Here is a 15,818-nt window from a genome sequence, read left to right on the forward strand (position 1 = left end):
TTCTCACATTGAGATCCTTCATCCATTCTGAGTCTATTTTCGTGTGTGGTGTAAGGAAATGATCCAATTTCATTTTTCTGCATGTGGCTGTCCAATTTTCCCAACACCATTTATTGAAGAGGCTGTCTTTTTTCCATTGGACATTCTTTCCTGCTTTGTCGAAGATGAGTTGACCATAGAGTTGAGGGTCTATTTCTGGGCTCTCTATTCTGTTCCATTGATCTATGTGTCTGCTTTTGTGCCAGTACCATGCTGTCTTGATGATGACAGCTTTGTAATAGAGCTTGAAGTCCGGAATTGTGATGCCACCAACTTTGGCTTTCTTTTCAATGTTGCTTTGGCTATTCGAGGTCTTTTCTGGTTCCATATAAATTTTAGGATTATTTGTTCCATTTCTTTGAAAAAAATGGATGGTACTTTGATAGGAATTGCATTAAATGTGTAGATTGCTTTAGGTAGCATAGACATTTTCACAATATTTATTCTCCCAATCCAGGAGCATGGAACATTTTTCCATTTCTTTGTGTCTTCCTCAATTTCTTTCATGAGTACTTTATAGTTTTCTGTGTATAGATTCTTAGTCTCTTTGGTTAGGTTTATTCCTAGGTGTCTTATAGTTTTGGGTGCAATTGTAAATGGGATGGACTCCTTAATTTCTCTTTCTTCTGTCTTGTTGTTGGTGTAGAGAAATGCAACTGATTTCTGTGCACTGATTTTATATCCTGACACTTTACTGAATTCCTGTACAAGTTCTAGCAGTTTTGGAGTGGAGTCTTTTGGGTTTTCCACATATAGTATCATATCATCTGCAAAGAGTGATAGTTTGACTTCTTCTTTGCCGATTTGGATGCCTTGAGTTTCCTTTTGTTGTCTGATTGCTGAGGCTAGGACTTCTAGTACTATGTTGAATAGCAGTGGTGATAACGGACATCCCTGCCGTGTTCCTGACCTTAGCGGAAAAGCTTTCAGTTTTTCTCCATTGAGACTGATATTTGCGGTGGGTTTTTCATAGATGGCTTTGATAATATTGAGGTATGTGCCGTCTATCCCTACACTTTGAAGAGTTTTGATCAGGAAGGGATGCTGTACTTTGTCAAATGCTTTTTCAGCATCTATGGAGAGTATCATATGGTTCTTGTTCTTTCTTTTATTAATGTGTTGTATCACATTGATCGATTTGCGGATGTTGAACCAGCCTTGCAGCCCTGGAATAAATCCCACTTGGTCGTGGTGAATAATCCTTCTAATGTACTGTTGAATCCTATTGGCTAGTATTTTGGCGAGAATTTTTGCATCTGTGTTCATCAAGGATATTGGTCTGTAGTTCTCTTTTTTGATGGGATCCTTGTCTGGTTTTGGGATCAAGGTGATGCTGGCCTCATAAAATGGGTTTGGAAGTTTTCCTTCTATTTCTATTTTTTGGAACAGTTTCAGGAGAATAGGAATTAGTTCTTTAAATGTTTGGTAGAATTCCCCCGGGAAGCCGTCTGGCCCTGGGCTTTTGTTTGTTTGGAGATTTTTGATGACTGCTTCAATCTCCTTACTGGTTATGGGTCTGTTCAGGCTTTCCCTTTCTTCCTGGTTCAGTTGTGGTAGTTTATATGTCTCTAGGAATGCATCCATTTCTTCCAGATTGTCAAATTTGTTGGCGTAGAGTTGCTCATAGTATGTTCTTATAATTGTCTGTATTTCTTTGGTGTTCGTTGTGGTCTCTCCTCTTTCATTCATGATTTTATTTATTTGGGTCCTTTCTCTTTTCTTTTTGATAAGTCTGGCCAGGGGTTTATCAATCTTATTAATTCTTTCAAAGAACCAGCTCCTAGTTTCGTTGATTTGTTCTATTGTTTTTTTGGTTTCTATTTCATTGATTTCTGCTCTGATCTTTATGATTTCTCTTCTCCTGCTGGGTTTAGGGTTTCTTTCTTGTTCTTTCTCCAGCTCCTTTAGGTGTAGGGTTAGGTTGTGTACCTGAGACCTTTCTTGTTTCTTGAGAAAGGCTTGTACCGCTATATATTTTCCTCTCAGGACTGCCTTTGTTGTGTCCCACAGATTCTGAACCGTTGTGTTTTCATTATCATTTGTTTCCATAAATTTGTTCAATTCTTCTTTAATTTCCTGGTTGACCCATTCATTCTTTAGAAGGATGCTGTTTAGTCTCCATGTATTTGGGTTCTTTCCAAATTTCCTCTTGTGATTGAGTTCTAGCTTCAGAGCATTGTGGTCTGAAAATATGCAGGGAATGATCCCAATCTTTTGATACCGGTTGAGACTTGATTTAGGACCAAGAATGTGATCTATTCTGGATAATGTTCCATGTGCACTAGAGGAGAATGTGTATTCTGTTGCTTTGGGATGAAATGTTCTGAATATATCTGTGATGTCCATCTGGTCCAGTGTGTCATTTAAGGCCTTTATTTCCTTGTTGATCTTTTGCTTGGATGATCTGTCCATTTCAGTGAGGGGAGTGTTAAAATCCCCTACTATTATTGTATTCTTGTCGATGTGTTTCTTTGATTTTGTTATTAATTGGTTTATATAGTTGGCTGCTCCCACGTTAGGGGCATAGATATTTAAAATTGTTAGATCTTCTTGTTGGATAGTTCCTTTGAGTATGATATAGTGTCCTTCCTCATCTCTTATTTGGCTTAAAATCTTTGGCTTAAAATCTAATTGATCTGATATAAGGATTGCCACTCCTGCTTTCTTCTGATGTCCATTAGCATGGTAAATTCTTTTCCACCCCCTCACTTTAAACCTGGAGGTGTCTTCGGGTTTAAGATGAGTTTCTTGTAGGCAACATATAGATGGGTTTTGTTTTTTTATCCATTCTGATACCCTGTATCTTTTGATTGGGGCATTTAGCCCATTAACATTCAGGGTAAGTATTGAGAGATATGAATTTAGTGCCATTGTATTGCCTGTAAGGTGACTGTTATTGTATATTGTCTCTGTTTCTTTCTGATCTACTACTTTTAGGGTCTCTCTTTGCTTAGAGGACCCCTTTCAATATTTCCTGTAGAGCTGGTTTGGTATTTGCAAATTCTTTCAGTTTTTGTTTGTCCTGGAAGCTTTTAATCTCTCCTTCTATTTTCAATGATAGCCTAGCTGGATATAGTATTCTTGGCTGCATGTTTTTCTCATTTAGTACTCTGAATATATCATGCCAGCTCTTTCTGGCCTGCCAGGTCTCTGTGGATAAGTCTGCTGCCAATCTAATATTTTTACCATTGTACGTTACAGACTTCTTTTCCCGGGCTGCTTTCAGGATCTTTTCTTTGTCACTAAGACTTGTCAATTTTACTATTAGGTGACAGGGTGTGGACCTATTCTTATTGATTTTGAGGGGGTTCTCTGAACCTCCTGGATTTTGATGCTTGTTCCCTTTGCCATATTGGGGAAATTCTCTCCAATAATTCTCTCCAACATACCTTCTGCTCCCCTCTCTGTTTCCTCTTCTTCTGGAATCCCAATTATTCTAATGTTGTTTCGTCTTATGGTGTCACTTATCTCTCGAATTCTCCCCTCGTAGTCCAGTAGCTGTTTGTCCCTCTTTTGCTCAGCTTCTTTATTCTCTGTCATTTGGTCTTCTATATCGCTAATTCTTTCTTCTGCCTCATTTATCCTAGCAGTGAGAGCCTCCATTTTTTATTGCACCTCATTAATACCTTTTTTGATTTCAACTTGGTTAGATTTTAGTTCTTTTATTTCTCCAGAAAGGGCTTTTATATCTCCCGAGAGGGTTGCTTTAACATCTTCCATGCCTTTTTCAAGCCCGGCTAGAACCTTGAGAATCGTCATTCTGAACTCTATATCTGACATATTACCAATGTCTGTATTGATTAGGTCCCTAGCCTTTGGTACTGCCTCTTGTTCTTTTTTTTGTTGTGAATTTTTCCGCCTTGTCATTTTGTCCAGATAAGAGTTTATGAAGGAGCAAGTAAAATATTAAAAGGGTGGCAACAACCCCAGGAAAATATGCTTTAGCCAAATCAGAAGAGATCCCAAATCGTGAGGGGGGAGAAAGGGGATAAAAAGGGGTTCAGAAAGAAAAAAAAAAGAAACTATTAAAAAAAGAAAGCCGATAAAGAAAAAATATAAAAAGAGGAAAAAAATATATATATATCTTAGATAAACTATTTAAAAAACTTTAAAAAAGAAAACGGTAAAAGTTAAAAAAAATTTAGCAGAAGAAGAGAAAAAGAAAAAAAATTGAAAAAGAAAAAAAAAATTAAATTAACTGCAAGGCTAAAAAATTATGGGGAGAAAGCCATGAGTTCCGTGCTTTGCTTTCTTCTCCTTGGAATTCCGCCGCTCTCCTTGGTATTGAAACTGCACTCCTTGGTAGGTGAATTTGGTCTTGGCTGGGTTTCCCGTTGATCTTCTGGGGGAGGGGCCTGTTGTAGTGATTTTCAAGCGTCTTTGCTCCAGGCGGAGTTGCACCGCCCTTACCCGGGGCCGGGCTGAGTAATCTGCTCGGGTTTGCTGGGTTTGCTTTCGGGAGCTTTTGTTCCCTGAGCGCTTTCCGTAGAGTTCCGGAGGACGGGAGTGAAGATGGCGGCCTCCCGGTGTCCGCCCGGAGGAGCCGAGAGCCCGGGGCCCCACTCCTCAGTGCGCCCTCAGAGAACAGCGCCCAGTGACTCCCTTCACCCTGGCCTCAGGCCGCGCTCCGAGCTGACCGAGCCTGCGACCGGTTCAAGGCAACCCCGAGCTGAGAGTCACTCCTCGGCTCTGTCTCTGTAGCCGGCTTCCCCGTTCTAATACCGGTAAGCTCTGCGACACTCAGACACCCCCGATCCTTCTGCGACCCTGCGGGACCTGAGGCCGCGCTGACCCCGCCTGGGCTTCACCCCAGTTAAGCCTCTGGAGCGATGTCCCTCAGTGGAACAGACTTTTAAAAGTCCTGATTTTGCTCCGTTGCTCCGCAGGGAGCCGGGAGCCGGCCCCTCCCCCCGCGATCTATCTTCCCGTCGCTTTGGATTCACTTCTCCGCCAGTCCTACCTTGCAGATAGTGGTTGATTTTCTGTTTCTAGAATTGCTGTTCTTCTCTTCAATCTCCCGTTGGATTTGTAGGTGTTTGCAATGTTTAGATAAGCTATTTAGCTGATCTCCTGCTACCCGAAGTAGTCTCAGCTGCTACTTCTCCGCCATCTTGACTCCTCTGTGGATAATCACTTTTAAGGCTACTGCTTAATTATATGCTTTTTAGAAATCTCATTTCTTACTCACATAGGTCCTGGAGACATGAGACTTGAATGTAGTTCTCCTTTACTGATTCTGAGTTCCTTTTCTCAAAGCAATCCTGAGGTGATGACTTGGACTCAAAATTAAGACTTTTATTATGTGGTCATGATAGCATGGCAAAAGAAATCAAGAATTTTGAATTCAGAATCAGGCTATCCTCTGGTTTTTAGTCACAGTGTTTTTTATCCCCCATATCATGCTCTGTTTTGAATTTAGTGGTTTTCTCTTAAAGGATGACTTTCAGTTACTGCGTCAATGGATATATATGTTATGTTTAAGTATGTTCTTTTATGTGCTTAACTTTGTATTAGGTATTCATAGGAGATTTGGGGAATTCATTAGAATAATTAAGAGAATTAAGTCTTTAACCCTTGTTGGGGGAGGGGAATTTTCCTGGAAGGGGGGGAAAGCCATATAAAAGATAACCAGATAGGATATGTTCCTTGAGGGCTCAGGTTTTCAGTTACCATGGAATTTTTGGATGATATGAAGAAAGTAGGTTTTCTGTTTAAGATCTCTGGTTCTCAGCAGCTACCATCCTCTGAAGTTCAAAGCCAGGCATCTAAGAAAGTTACACATGGACCTTGGCAACATCCGCCTGGGCACTGATTTCTGACACTTACGTAGTGTCCTCTTCTGTAGGTTCTGAACAATTCCAAGTCAGATGATCAGTTTTAAAGGAGAGCTAAATATGCCTCTGGGTTTCATGCAAACAGGGAAGGATTATTATCAGGAGACTGGCTTTTGGTCCTTTATTTACCTCTGACTAGCTCTGTGACCTAGCCCAGTTCCCAGTCTATTCATTAATCCACAAAGAGTTATGTCTATAAAACTAAATGGAACTTTTCAGCCATAGCATTTTTTGACTCTCCTCTCACTTCAGTTCAGTCCTAAAACTTACGGTCTCATGAGAAATTTATGAGTCTACGTAGTTTGTTACACAGTAGAGGGAAATAAAGTTGGGTAAATACAATTTGACCACCTCTTTAAAAACCTGGGAAGCTAGATGAAAGTGTTTCGACTTAACTATTGTTTGCATATTAGATCTTGAATGCAGAAATGACATCATAAAAGGGATATTTAAGAAATATCTAGACTGTATAGGAGAGTGGTTGAAAGCAGGGAGTGTAATCAATATTTGATAAATGGATGAAGTCAGCAAATATTTCTTTTTGTAGACAGGAGAATGAAGGCATGTGCTTAGAATACAGTGCATATTGTGTGTGTGTGTGTGTGTGTGTGTGTGTTACTATTTGTTAAGATGAACCCAGATCTCTTGTAACATAATTTCAATGCTGTCATTTGAATTAATAGAAATCAGAGAGGTCTTAAAGAAAAACTTTACTGTGAGTTCAGTGTAGATTGAATAAAACCAGGGGGAAGAAATTTTAGATTCAGAAACATCCATATATAAGTATTATTAGCATCCTTTCAGTTTGACACTGTAGCTGCTGACATTTTTCCTGACATGGCCACAGAAAGAGTGACATTTGTAAAGTATGCTGGGAATAAAGGGTGAGTCTCCTGGGTGTGGAGAGAGGGCCACTGGGCAAAACCCCAGCCCTTCCTGGCAGCCAGAGGTCCAAGGGAGATCAGTCTCAGCCTGGCAGGGCATACAGCAGAGAAGTTCCCCTCTAAGGAACAAGCGAAGGCCCAAGGGTGAAGAAACACTCTCGTTCTTAAGGCCCTTGTCCCTAAGTGAGGCAAGCCAGCAGCACACTCTGAGCACTAGAAGGAAGTAACCATCAGTCTGGTCTTGACCTCAGTGACTTTCTTGTGTCTTTTTCATTTCATTGAAATCGCTGTGTTCTGCAGTTTCACTTCTGCATTAACCTTTCTTTAATTTTTCTCATTAGAAGTCTGTGTTCTCTGTTTAAACCACCTTAATAAAATCATTATTGTTTTTTTCCTACCACCCTAAAGGATAGTGCATCTTTTCGGAGGACTTTTGCACCTGCCTTCTTCCGTTCTGAATGCCCTGGTGGGATGTGCACATATCCACATTGACCATCTCACTGGCTAGCCTAGTGATTCATCAGTCACCCTAGTGATTAATCACACCGAACGAAAATTCGTTTCTTTCTTTGGCTAACATAATTTTTACACTTAATTTAGCTCTGAGTAAGTGAACAAATGCTGTTTGTTCGGTGTTTGTTTTGTGGTTATTATATAAGGTGAAGTAAGGGTTTCTTAAAGTAGAATTAGCGAAAATCCATATAAGTCTGGTAATGCTAAAACCACACAAAAAGCTGTAAGAAAGAATACATTAAATACTAACTTTATAAACATTTTCTTTGTAGGTGGAAAAACTGGTGGATTCGTGGAATTCTTACTCTAACTATGATTTCATTGTTTTTCCTGATCATCTATATGGGATCATTTATGCTGATGCTTCTTGTAAGTGTTTCACATTTCCCTGAGTATCTCTTGCTTTGTTTTTCAGCACAGATATGATTGAAGTAATTTGAGCCTGTCATAAAAAAGAAGGTAATTCAAGGTTTGGTAATAGTGAATTTCATTCTTTTAAGCATTTTCTGGTTCATTAAATGAGCTGGACCAATCTTTTCTGTTTGCAAAGTAGCCATTCAGTGTGTTCACTCAGCAGAGACCAAGTATGCATAATAAATACATTCTGCCAAGCATTAGATACTGCTAATGAGTTCACACACACATGACTTTATCATGTAGGACTCTTAGCCAGATCCCTCACTTCAAAGAACTCAGTCTAATGGCAGAGACATAGAAGTAACCATATGAATAAATAGTATAGTAAATAAGTGGGTGAGTGCTGTCATAGAACGTGTTGGTTGAGCACAGGAAAAAAAGTAGCTAATCAGTTTGACATACAACAAGGAGGACTTCCAGAAGAGGGGATGCCAACGTTGAGTCCTGAAGAAGGGAGAGGGCATTCCAAGGTGGGGACATCAGAAACAAGACATGGGGGGTAATGAGAGAATGTGGTTTGTTGGCAGATTTGCAAGCTGTGCATTGGAGGTACCTAGGGATGAGACTGGAGAGGCAAACAGAAGCCATTCTGGGCACTTGGGATTTTGTTGTGTATGGGGACTCTAACAAGTCCTACTGCCAAACAGATAGTTTAAGCTTTTAAATCATTCATTTAGCACATGCTTCCCAGAGTGCCTGCTATGTGCCAGGCATTGCCCTAATTCTGGGGTATGATATGGGGTGCTGAGAAAAGCACACTCGTCTCTCCCCTCAGGGAGTTTGCTGTCTACACTTTTAAGAATGGATCAGAACTATAGTTACAAACTGCAATAAGCATTTGAAAAAAAAAGAATAAGATGCTGTGAGAGCAAGGGGGGAGCCAGGAAGCTTTCCAGAGGTGTTCTGCCCTGCACGCGTGCTGCACTTTGAAGCTTGAGCAGGTGAGGTGAGATGGGAGCTTGGGGGCAGGGTGTCACAGCAGAGGACTCGCATTTATAAAAGCCTCGATATCCAAAGAAGCATGAAACATCTGAAGCCCAAAGTGGTGGAAGTGAGAAGGAGAAAGGTGCCTGTTCACCGGGTTCACGCAGCATGTCTGGGTGCTGAGCGTGTTCAGCAGGGCAGGGGGAGAGTCTGCTCTCCCCCAGCTGCATGTGTCCTTCTTTTCTGCTCTTTCTTTTTCATCATGGGTTCTGCACTAGTTCAGCCTGTGTTGCACCCACCACCCTGCTCTCTGGCTGCTGTCGCCCACGTAGATGCCTATCTCTCTGACCTGTCTGCTCCCTTTCGTGCTCAGTCCTGTCCATAGTCATAAACATGGGCAGTACGATGTGGTTTTCCTTTCAGTCTATAAAAGAATAAATAAGTTCTGAAGTGAAATTAGAAATGAGTGGGGAAAAATCCCATCAACTCCTAAAAGCACTTAAAGCAGCTCTTATTAGTACCATAAAGTCCTTTCACTTTCTTTTTGTCCCCTCATTAATTTTTTACTTCCTTGGGGATCTCAAGGTAACAGCAGTGAGTAAGCAATCACTCTCTCTGTTCTGTTTGTTGACATCACAGAGAAATTTTTCTTACAAAGAAACAATGGAGAATGGATAGAACACTTTAATGTGAGGGCAGAAGATGTTGAGCCTAAAAGCCAGATAGGCCGGTGTGACCATTGTCCAGGTGTGACTCCCGCGGAGAGCCCACTCCTAGTCCTCTCATTGTAAACCCACGGAGGGCGATGAGTGCTGGCAGCCACCACTGGCCTCAGAATTTGAGCCTTTCAGGAGTGAGTGTATGCAGAGCACTTTTCAGTGCTGTGTGCTGAGTGGCAGGTCGGGGGATGAGGGATGGTGTGATAGCAGACAGCTCTGTAAGGCTTTGTGGAGGAGGGGACCTTTCAGCTGACCTGAGGTAGATCAGGGTGGAGTGAGCGCTATGAGCAAAGGTCTGAATGGCTAGATGAGTCAAGGAAAGGTGAACAATGCCCTTTTCCTGGAACACAGGGGCTTTGAACTTGGAGAACTAATTGGGGAGCAGATTCTGGAGGGCCCTGCAATACTATGTGAAGAAGTTTGGGATTTATTTGTAAAGCACTGGGGAACCATTGAAAATATTGGGGATCACTTACATTATTCCCCTTTAGAAGGTGTTTTTGAGCTAAGTCATTGAAGGACACAAGTATCCTTAGTACACAGACTCTGGCCAGTTTGGTGGGCTTCCTGTGACTGTTCTCCACACTAAACTGTTTGGTGTGGTAACTTGGGCCACAATTTGTGGATAAAGGCTAATTTTTAACCACTCATTTGTGAGGAAATTCAAAACACCTCTAAAGACATCCTTACATATTTGGATTCTGATTTTTTAAAAAGAGAATCATAAGCATACCTAAAGTGCTTGGGCTTTCTTGTTCCTTTTCTCTCCTTTGAAAGGAAAATACCATTTTATTACAAGTTCTTCCTTTCATTGGTGAGCTCAATCAGCAAAGAATATTAAGGACTAGTGAAAGTGGATTTGAACTTCAGCTTTTATTTAGGTTACTGCCCTGCACGCACACACAGGCATGCACAGATGTGCATGTGCACACGTACCTATGTCCCATTTATGATACTCCTGTTAAGGAAATGTAGGTGGACATACACATATGCACACACTGTTGGCACTCAATCACTATTACTTTTACGTGCTTTAAAGTCTTACTTATATTCATATCCCTAACTAGGTCATTTATGTTTTGAGAAGGATGCATTGTACGTAGCTTGCATTTGCCCTACAATATCAGCACTCATAAAAGACTAATTCAAGGGAGTTTTATTAAAAAGTTATTTCTAGGGTGCCTGGGTGGCTCAGTTGGTTAAGTGACTGCCTTCAGCTCAGGTCATGATCAAGTCCCACATCGGGCTCCGTGCTCGGCGGGGAGTCTGCTTCTCCTGTTCTCATGCTCGCATGTGCTCTCTCTCTCTCATAAACAAATAAAATCTTAAAAAAAAAAACACAGAAAACTTATTTCTAGGAAATGATAGCTACTACTTTAAGATGGAACTCCTAATAGGAGTAATGAATAATAAGATGTTCCTTAGCATAAGATAAATAATAAGATGTTCAGCCTTCTACTTAAAATACTTTTTTAGGGGCACCTGGGTGGCTCAGTGGGTTAAAGCCTCTGCCTTCAGCTCAGGTCTTGATCCCACTGTCCTGGGATCAAGCCCCATATCGGGCTCTCTGCTCAGCAGGGAGCCTGCTTCCTCCTCTCTCTGCCTGGCTCTCTGCCTACTTGTGATCTCTCTCTGTCAAATAAATAAATAAAATCTTTAAAAAAATACTTTTTTATGGGATTGGGAGGGAGACAAACCATAAGTGACTCTTAATCTCACAAAACAGAGAGTTGATGGGGGGAGGGGGGTTGGGAGAGGGGGGGTGGGGTTATGGACATTGGGGAGGGTATGTGCTATGGTGAGTGCTGTGAAATGTATAAACCTGGCGATTCATAGACCTGTACCCCTGGGGATAAAAATATATGTTTAAAAAAATAATAAAATTTAAATTAAAAAAAAATACTTTTTTAGTTGTTGCATTCATGGCTTGCAGTCATACTTTCTAAATGATGGAGGTACTAAAATATATTTTGATTTAAAGGCAGATAGTATAAGAGGTTCCTCCCTCATCTTCTTAGAAACTCCTATAAGTTTTAATTCACATTATATAATTTAGTTTTAAATAGTTTATTTTTTCACATGCAAGAGTTATACAAGAGTGTTAAAATTGGGAAATTGATAATTTTTTGAAGATCACCCCTAACCCTATCATCAACTATCAACACCCAATTAATACTGCTATTTGATATATTTTCTTTTATCTCTTATGTTTTAAAAATTATGTTGTAATTCAAAGTGATTAGACTTTTGTATCCTGCTTTTTAAACTAAATATTATATCAGTGTTTTGTGTTTTTCCACCATCTTTACAACCATTAGTTTAATTTAAAAAGAATTTTTTTTAGGGGTACCTGGGCAGCTCAGTCATTTAAGCATTTGCCTTTGTTTCAGGTCATGATCTCGGGTCCTGGGAATCAAGCCCCACATCAGGCTCCCTGCCCAGTAGGGAGTTTGCTTCTCCCTCTGCCCCTCCCCCACCTTCTCATGCTCTCTCTCTCTCTCTCTCTCTCTCTCTCAAATAAATAAATAAATAACATCTTTAAAAGAGAGAGCCTGGGGGCGCCTGGGTGGCTCAGTGGGTTAAAGCCTCTGCCTTTGGCTTAGTTCATGGATTCCGGGGTCCTGGTATTGAGCCCTGCACCAGGGTTTCTGCTCAGCAGGGAGCCTACTTCCTCCTCTCTCTTTGCCTGCCTCTCCACCTACTTGTGATCTCTGTCAAATAAATAAAATCTTAAAAAAAAAAAAAAAAGAGCATGCATGTGTGCCAAGGAGCAGAGGGGAGGGAGAGAGAATCTGAAGCACACTCCTCACTCAACTTGGAGCCAGATGTGGAACTCCATCCCACGAAAATGAAATTATAACATGAATGGAAACCAAGAGTCAGACCCTTAACCAACAGCTACCCAGGCACCCTCCCCCAGTCAGGTTTAAAACATTCATGGATTCAGTGGAATGGAATGCATCATAACTTATGAACTACTGTGTTATTTTCAGACATTCAGGCTCTATTTTGGTTTCTCTTTATGGTGAATAACACTATCCTGAACATATTAGAACGTAAAACTTTTTCATATGCAGGATTATTTTCTTTGAATAGTTTCCCAAAGTGAAAATAAGCACTTTAGTTTGGATAACCCGTAATAACATAGCTCAGACTCAGCGTATCCAAATCTGAACTTCTGTTCCATCCCCATTCTGCATAAATCTGTCTACTTTCCCAAAACCTCCCCTGCTTTTATTCCATGTTCCCCTGTCACCCTTAGCTCCCCAATTTTCTCAACCACCAAATCCAGCCAGTTCTCTCTCCTCAATGTCTTACTCTTCATACTACCCCCCTCTGCTAGTGGCCCAGTTAAAGTGTCATCTGCACTCGACAGGGTCGTAGTATCTTGCATGCCTTCCTGTCTTTACTCTTGCTGCCTCTCGAGGCTGTTCTTTCCACCTCTCTTATTCCCAGCACATATATATCTGATCATGGCCTTTAGTGATCAGGATGAACTCCTTCGTGTAGTCCTTCATACTGTTTGCTGTGATTCTGTAACCAGGCTTTCCTCTCTCTGCTTCTCACCCCTGTATCTCAGCCTCTCTGAACTATTTGTAGTTCCCTAGCATGCCTCATGCTCTCCTGTATTTGTGATTCTATGTATCCTTTTCCTCTGTCCCGACTGCAGCCTGTCCCCAGTGCCCGCCACAGGTGTTCTGTCTGGCTGTGCTTACCTGCATGTGCCTACTTCCATGTGGTGTTGTAACCACTTGTGTCTTCCCTGACAGGCTAGCCCTCTGAAGACAGATGTCCTGTATTGTTTCTCTGAATCCTCAATAACTAGCAGAGTAGGCATTTTCATATTGGTTGCTGTTTTTAAGGCTCTTAACACATTTGTTGGGCCAACAAAGTCCTACCAGTGTGCATTCCTACCGGTATTGATGGCCTAGAATATGAGTTTCTGTGTAATCACCAAGCCTGGAAGATATACACATATTTTAAGGACTTTAGCTTTGTTGTTTTGAACACCCCCCTTTTCTCTTTTCTCAGTAGCTCTGTATTGATTCTACTTGCAAACCGTAATTGACAGTCATATATGTGTGCTATTAAAAGTAGCTTTCTCCCCCCGCAGTAAAATACCATGTATAGTACTAATGGTTGTTCTTGAGCAAATGTGTTCATTTAGCAAATAGAAATTGCATCAGTGCATCTGATATTTTAAAAGCCCTTGGTTCTATAAATAGCATGGACTTGCCATTTTATTTTAACATCTAGCATTGTCCTCATTCTGTAATTATTTTAGAAAATAACTTTTGACATTATATTCAAAGTTTATTTGAAAGGCACTATTCGAATTTCTTCTTGTCTTTATGTTATAAAGCAGTAATGACTTTTTCTTAAAAAACCTATTTATAGTAGTTTGGCCTAATATTTTCTTATCATGTGGCTGAGGGGACACAATTAGTTTTAAGTATATGATTGGACATGTAAACACAACCTAAGAACATCCTGACCAGTAGCTTTGGGAAAGCTAATTTATGGAGAGCTTTAAAAGAAATACCAAAGTAGGGGCCTGTGGGTGGCTCAGTCATTAAGTGTCTGCCTTTGGCTCAGGTCATGGTCCCGGGGTCCTGGGGTTGAGTCCCAGAGTCCTAGGGTTGAGTCCTGGATCAGGCTCCCTGCTCAGCGGGGAGCCTACTTCTCCACGCCCACGCCCCCTGCTTGTGTTTCCTCTCTCACTGTGTCTCTATCAAATAAATAAAATCTTTTAAAAAGTAAAAAATAAAATAGATACCAAAGTATTTTCTTGATCAGAGTTTGGTAAGATTTTTAGGTAAAGAAGCAGTTTAAAATATTTTAGGCTAAGGAACCACATTATTTCTCTGTCACATCATGTTTGGGTTTTGTTTTAAAAATATAAAATCCATTCTTAGCTCTAGAGCTATAAAAAATCAAGCCCTTGGGTATACTCTCTAGAGGCTGAAATAGTCTACTTAATTCACAAAGATTTTAATTTCTTGGTTCATGGTAATAAGTGTTCACTTGCCACTTGCTCTTTGAGTGTTAGAATTGACTTAAGCCAAGCATTGACTACGATGCTCCATCCTCAAGGATTACCTGTACTCCAGTTGGTGGATAGAACAGTTTGAAGGACTACTAAGTAGACCACCAAAAAAAGTTTCATAAATATTAACCCATTTATTATGAATGTACATAGGACACTATGCAAACAAAACTGTATAGAAACAGTGACTGGCTGAAGTGGCTGCAAATGTAGAAGGCTGTTTTATGATCTGCCAATGTAGCACCACTTGGATTGATGAGAGATATATGCACCTGGCTATGTGAGAATTGGCACAGCTGGGAGAATGAAAAAACCATGCCCAAACCCTGCTGGGTGGCAGGGGAAATATGTTTTAATCATTTGTTCTGACAGTATCTTTATCCTTGGAAAGGATACCAGGATGTATGGCTAAAAATAAGTATATGTAAGCAAACTTGCACATACGATCATTTTCCTGGGGTAACTCAAGAAACAAAATGGACAAAAAGATCATTCATTGTAGGAAGGACGAACCCAAGAAATGAAGTAGTAATGACGGATAAAGCCTACTCTGTGACCAACTAGACTGTATCCCTCAAACTTTAAGCTACAGCACCACCTCCTACCCCAGGAAGGGGCTCTCACTTTTTGGATAAAACACTGATTTGCTTACCCCTTTAAAATATCACTTGATCTTAGAAGCATAGACTATTCAATTTCTACTACCAACATTTAGAATAATTAAAAATGGGTAGGCTAAAGATTTTTAAAATACATTTGATAACAAAGTGCATATTAAACGATGAAGCACAAATGTAAACACTAAGTGATGTATGTTAATGTGTTCTCTTGGTTTCAGGTTCTAGGCATCCAAGTGAAATGCTTCCATGAAATTATCACTATAGGTTATAGAGTCTATCGCTCTTATGACCTGCCATGGTTTAGAACATTAAGCTGGTAAGTATTTTAATACTGTTTCAGATATGAAAATGTGACTCTTTTCTACAGTTTGTAAAGGAAGCATCCTGATCAGTCAGTACCACATGATTGATCATGTAGATTGATTTTTGGAGGAAGAGAAAAATAATGCATTAGATTTTGAAAAGAAGAAAATCACCTTTAAGTCTACCATCCCAACACAACTATTTTCATATCTCATCTTTAAGTCTTTGTAGATACTTTATATCTGTATATACTCACATATATACTATTATCCTCTTTAAAAAACATTATATTGGGCACATTTTTATACCATTTATAATTATAATTTTAAGAAAGTTACATTTTATAAAATGTTAGAAATATGTGTGATCTTTTTTGCTTTAGTTTGCTTTGGTTGACATGAGACCTCCCCCTTAGATTATCTCTACAAAGATGAAACATGAAAATAGTTGTGGGTTTTCTGTTCTGTTTTTTGAGTGATCAGTGATTTGTTGAAGGGAAGGAAAGCCCAGGATGAGTA

General features: G+C 40.2%; 1 protein-coding gene across 3 annotated transcripts in view; it reads left to right on the plus strand.

Moving 5' to 3' along the window:
* The window catches only part of CDS1 (CDP-diacylglycerol synthase 1), a 72,999-nt gene that overhangs the window by 19,408 nt on the left and 37,773 nt on the right, over positions 1-15,818 (plus strand). For all 3 annotated transcript variants that reach the window (XM_047717865.1, XM_047717867.1, XM_047717866.1), the window contains 2 exons: positions 7,543-7,639; positions 15,216-15,313. In XM_047717865.1, coding sequence (XP_047573821.1) covers positions 7,543-7,639; positions 15,216-15,313 — 195 coding nt within the window. The remainder of the gene's footprint in view (positions 1-7,542; positions 7,640-15,215; positions 15,314-15,818) is intronic.

The sequence above is a fragment of the Lutra lutra genome, chromosome 2, assembly GCF_902655055.1.
Source record: "Lutra lutra chromosome 2, mLutLut1.2, whole genome shotgun sequence".
NCBI lineage: Eukaryota > Metazoa > Chordata > Mammalia > Carnivora > Mustelidae > Lutra > Lutra lutra.